The sequence below is a fragment of the Cyprinodon variegatus genome, unplaced genomic scaffold (genome assembly GCF_000732505.1).
Source record: "Cyprinodon variegatus isolate N-32 unplaced genomic scaffold, C_variegatus-1.0 Scaffold339, whole genome shotgun sequence".
Classification (NCBI taxonomy): Eukaryota; Metazoa; Chordata; class Actinopteri; order Cyprinodontiformes; family Cyprinodontidae; genus Cyprinodon; species Cyprinodon variegatus.
The window spans coordinates 202789-208420 of NW_015150792.1; the positions used below are offsets into that span (position 1 = coordinate 202789).

General features: G+C 34.5%; 1 protein-coding gene across 1 annotated transcript in view; it reads left to right on the forward strand.

Annotated features, from left to right (window-relative positions):
• Nucleotides 1-4809, forward strand: part of ctdp1 (CTD phosphatase subunit 1) — a 94145-nt gene extending 89336 nt beyond the window's left edge. Inside the window, exon 13 of the mRNA XM_015385443.1 lies at nucleotides 2999-4809. Within this exon, the coding sequence (XP_015240929.1) occupies nucleotides 2999-3179 (181 nt within the window). The 3' untranslated portion in view covers nucleotides 3180-4809. The remainder of the gene's footprint in view (nucleotides 1-2998) is intronic.
• The last annotated feature ends 823 nt before the right edge of the window (nucleotides 4810-5632 follow it).

Genomic DNA, 5632 nt, shown 5'->3' on the forward strand with positions numbered 1-5632 from the left:
GCTGTCCATAGCGTTAAATATGGAAGGTATGTCCCCCTGATAGCGGCTGTGCCTCAGAACTTCCCTTCCGGTTCTTTTTCTGGGAGCAAGTTATTTACTACTCCTAACTCAAACTGGGTAAAACCATATAAAAAGGACTATAAAAACAGGAGTAAACAGGTAACAGAGTTTATTCCAGATCAGGTCATTACAAGACAGAGAAATTGCTTGGAGTTTGCACAGCTATGTCTCAAAAAACGTCCGCGAGCGTCCGGCAAAGTTAAGCAAAGATTGAGCCCCGAACAAGGTCATCTTCTCCTTCTTATACCTCATGAGCCCATGTGTTGGATCATGTGGATGTTTAGCTGTCTGTATCAGAAACTGACACGCCATCAACGCCCTGAACTTTAAGCATCTTGCATCCATGCCAAAAGATTACAGATGCGTCTCCTCCATCGGTCCGGCTCCAAGATGTGCCCATATCCTGTGTACTTCTAAAGACACGAAGGCTGTCTTGATTATATGACCTCCTTACACACAGTGACATCCACAATGTGAAGGAAGGCCTTCTACTCTGTCTAATCTGGCTAACAGAATAACAATACACATGATGTATAAATAATAAACCTAACAATAGCGTTCCTTGACAGTGTCGTTGCTAAGTCACCAATTTAGTGCTACTTGGTCCCAATGGAATTTCCCATTGGGAACCTACTAGCACTAAGTTGCTAACTGGTTAGCAAGATGCTTCAGACAAACCGGCCACAATCAAACTTGATAAACGACTAATCACATTCATTTTATTCACTGGTGTAAAGTCGGACTCCATCCGAGAGAATTCATAAATGCAACGGTTGGAACGGCCGATTCCCTATTACTTTAAACGTGTGTGAGAGCCCATATTCCCTCATGCCGGCTCTGTTGCTGTTTGCATCGCCCATACAAACTTACTTCCCAAAAGAAAATTTGCGATTTTTCCATTATGTCAGGCTCACCACCTGTAAGTGAAAATATGAACGAGCACGTAGGACGGCCTTATGTAAACATATCAGCAGAATGTTTAACAGTTAGGAGGACCACTAATTTATATGATTTTAAATTTACTTTATATTAGAATAACATGACAGAAATTGTATTCAGTGTCATATTTCAGGGAAATGACTTAAAATGCTGAATTTTAAGTTTCTTCAGCCTTTTTTTTCTTTTTAAATCTGTCTGTCATTAAATTACTTTGAGTGAGAGAAATTTGCCACAGTACTTCTTTTTAATGAAAGGTTGGAGCGTCGGTGCTTGCAGCAGCTCCTCTCAGTCCTCTGTGAGCTGCCTCAGCTCGGGGTGGAGGTGGTAATTGGCTGGACGCTGCATGCGGCCCCGTCTGGGGAAGAAGTTCTTGTTAATTTCATGTTGAAATCTCAGGGGACTGACCTGTGCTGAACAGGAACTACTGCAAATTGTGTAGTTTGATATTTTTTCTACCTACGCTGCAAAAAAAGCATCAATACGCCTTGAAGTTTTGTTTTTCACATTTTGTTACCACACAAAAGACTTCTGAGTATCGGATAGATTTAATATTATGGACTAAATATTGACCCGATAGGAGATCAGCACAAATCATTATTTTTATTTCTCATTTTATTATTTAAAATATCAGAAAAGCTTTGATCAAGTGATATCGAACAGAAAATAATTGTCAACAAAAGCTGGCAGGAGGACATCTCACTCTATTATTAACCAATGTGCTATATCAACTTTAAACAGAAATTGAGGATTCCCAATATATATGCTAATATCTCTGATTTTAGATGCAGTCTGCTGAATTATATTCGTTTTTTGGATAATATCAGATCCATATTTATTTCGGTTTGGAGCATCTCTATATATATATTACATGATTCAATTATCAAATATTCCTTTAAACTATAAAATTCACAATCAAGTGTATCATTAAATAATCAAAATTACATTAAATCACTGGTTAATAATTGATTTGGGATCAATGAATTAATGGTTTATTACGTTCAAATCTGTTCCATCTGATTCATAGACATCAAATTATAATTTTTCTTTTGGTGTTGCAATGTTAGTGAATTCCACTAGAGGGTGCCGCTGTTCATTCTTATACAGCATTTTTAATAGAAGTAGGTCGGATTGAAGCCTGGAATAGAAAAAAACTATCAACCTAGTGTCCAGAATAACATTGATATGGTTCTGTTTGTTAATAAAAATTAAACTCCTTAGGTTATCGGAATAAATGGTGCCCAGTTAGCTGCCTGTTTAAAAGCAGAAAGTCTCTAGTAGCAACGATTCTCGAGCTACGTTTAATATCAGAGAGCTGTGCCACGTTTTACATCCAGTTCAAATTACGCTGTAGATAGTCTGACAGCACGTCGGAGCGACATTCCCCATCTTTTTATAATATTTTTACATTGAAAAACATACGTTTGACGTATTTTAGTTGTCTTTTTATTCAGTAATCTAAGCTCCTGTTTTGATTTATCTTTTAAATATTTAGTTTAACTGTGTGTAATAAATTATTTCTTCTTTCTACAGGTGGTACGATAAATAGTTAAAATATAATGGTGTACTACTTTTTAACTTATTTAGCATATTTACAATTTATATATTTAGGGCCACTCGTGAATGGAAGGATCCTATTTTTACAAGTAAAAATGTAGCTGTTTTTTTTTAATGGCCGCTTATCAATTAATACTTAATTTAAAAAACAATCAACTTTAGTTTACGTTATTAATCAATAACTACTTCTGGAATAATTGTAAAAACAAAACATTTATTATAATAAAATTACTTTATATTTATAAATGGAGTGTTTAACCACAGAAGCGGAGCAGAACTGCGACGTAAAAGAAAAAAAAAGTGTTTTTTATAAAGTGTGTAAAGGTAGCACTTGAATTGTGCCTATTGTTTTGTCTTCTGTTTTATTAAAATATCCTGCGTTTGATTCAGCAGTACTTTAGGTTCCGTTTCTAAATCATTGGTTTTATTTGTTGTTTGGGTCCAGGGGCCACAAACGGAAACACGAAGAAGCCAGAACGGACGACGACGACACTGACAAGGAGGAGAACAAGCAGGACTCTGCTGACGAGTCCTCTAAAGACTCCAACGAGGAAGAGGAAGGCAGCAGCTCGGAAGCAGACGAGATGGCCGCCGCCTTGGAGGCGGAGCTAAACGATTTCATGTGACAAGGAAATGGCAGATTGATGAACATTAAAGCCGACCCATGGCCTACGTCACATGTGGTACTCTGACTTTTCTTTGTGTTGGTGTGGTTGAGATGTGAGCGCGATGAAATATGTGGTATTAAAACCTGAATGTCCTGTACAGAACCAGCACCTTTCTGCATAAATCAAAAATTGGACTTTTGTAGTATTGATATATATAGAGATATATAAATAGCCATTTTTGGCATAATTCCTTTGATGTTGACATTTTATTGTGAGGTAAAAAAAACTCTAGGAGACATGAAATTTGATACTTATTGTGTTGTTTTTCTATTTGAATTTTTATATTGATGAAAAGATGAATAAAAAACATAAGTGTATATTTTGCTGACGGTTCTTGCCAAAGAGTCTGAAATGGGTTTGCAAAGTTGTGCAGCTAAACATTTTATTCTGGACTTCCACTTTTTAATGTTTTGTTGTTGTTTTTTTGTCTCCTCTGCAGGTTTTTAGGGTCAAAGCGACTAGTTTATCCAGACATTTGAATGTGTTGTCTTTTTTTTTCCTTTGGTTGGTTCATTTTTTTTTGTTGTTGTTTGTACATTTTGTAAACGTTTGTGTGCTAACAAAATTTTCAGTTAATGATAAATTAAAGATGGCATCCCAGTGCCAGAATGTGAATTCGTCTTCACCGGTTCTGATTTGATTTTTGAGGCGATCAGAATCCAATTTTTTTTTATTTTTTTTGCGTAGAAATTTTTAATTCATCAGAAAATAATATTAATTTTAAGAGGATTTTCACTCATCTCCAAAAATGCATTAAAGCACATCCTGTTGGTTGATGCATTTCATAACCAAAAGTCTTTCATTTTGATGCTTTTAAAAATTGGGAAGAAATTTATAGATTTTCCAGTAACTTCCCTGCTTAAAGTTGGACAATTTATTGGCTTCCTCATGCTCTCCTCTACACATCAGGCAACAATCTGTTATACTCTAGAATTTTTTGCCCATTAATGACTAGTGGAGCATCAAAACTAATTTTATAAGCAAACACAGATTTTTTTTTTTGGTCATCTGCAACTTGCAGTGAACTACTGCCATAAAACCAATGCAAAGTCTGTTTCACATTAAATGTATTTCTTTTAAGAACAAATGCAATGATGAGGCTTTTCCCAGACAGCAGGGATTCCTGTTCTCTATAAGGTCTGAGCTGATGTTGTCAACACTGACCGATTAAAATGCTGAGGCGATCTGTGAATAAAGCAGCAGGTGAAAATGACACCTGCGTTTTTCTGCTAAGAACTATGAGAGATAAAAACGGTTCTACGCTATTTTTAAGAATCCAAAATGTCTGCATGTTTCATAAACAGGAGGCAAAAACAGACTGGTATAAAACAACAGTGTGTGTGTAGTAGGGGTGTCCAAAATCTGATTCATCTCATAGTATTGAGTTCACTCTCATTTCATTTAGAAAGCATATTTTATTTTTTTCCCTAAGAATTCTAATTTTAATCTTTGAGTCCCCTAAAAGTTAGATTTTCATCTGAAGAGGCTATTGAATAATAAATAAAAATTAAAAAATCTCAGAATTCTAACTTTGATTTTCAAAAATCTTTCTTTGATTCAGAATTTTTCCCCCTTCAATTAGAGTGTAATCTTAGAATTTCTCTGATCTTAGAATGCTTACTTTATTCTCAGTTATTTTTTTAATTCTGACTTTTTTATTTTTGAATTAAATTTTAAATAGAGAAGAATTTTTACTTTATTTTTTTTTTTATTTTGTGTTTAATCTTAGATTTCTGCTTTGATTTTAGATTTCTGATTATGATTGCAGAAGTCTGAGTTTAATCTGAAGTCCATCTCTACTCTTGAAATTCTGGTTTTAATCTCAGGTTTGACTTTCAGCTCAGACTTCTATGATCTTAGAGTTGTGACCTTAATTTCTAAATTTAAAGATTAGTTGGTTCAGCCCATTGAAGTGTCTTTGGGTACTCGGTGGCCCTAATCCCTATCAGAAGATGATCAAAGGATTATTGATTGAACATCTGAAGATCTTTTCTAGAGATTGATGTAGCTCTACAAAAAATATAAATATTATATATATATATTTTTTTTTTGTTAAGTTTCCAATTTCTTCATCTTAAAAGTGAGAATTCCTCTCCTGTTTTGTGATTTGTATTTTTAGGGCAGCTAAATAATTTATAACCAACCAAAATGTCAGTTATGAGTAAAACTGCCAAAATACTAATTTAATTCTAACTATAGTAAATATCAAATAAGCTACGATGAAGCAAAGTGCAACAAGCATTTCATTGATTTTAAGAAATAAAACAAATGTACATTTTTGTTTGAGAAAAGAACTAACTTTTTTTTTTTTGTTACGCACACGAAATGTTACTGCTTTTGTTCCACCAAGATTCTCCAGAACCAGTCTTTTAGCCTCGGTGCTAAGCTAACTAGTTTGCTAAAATGCTCAG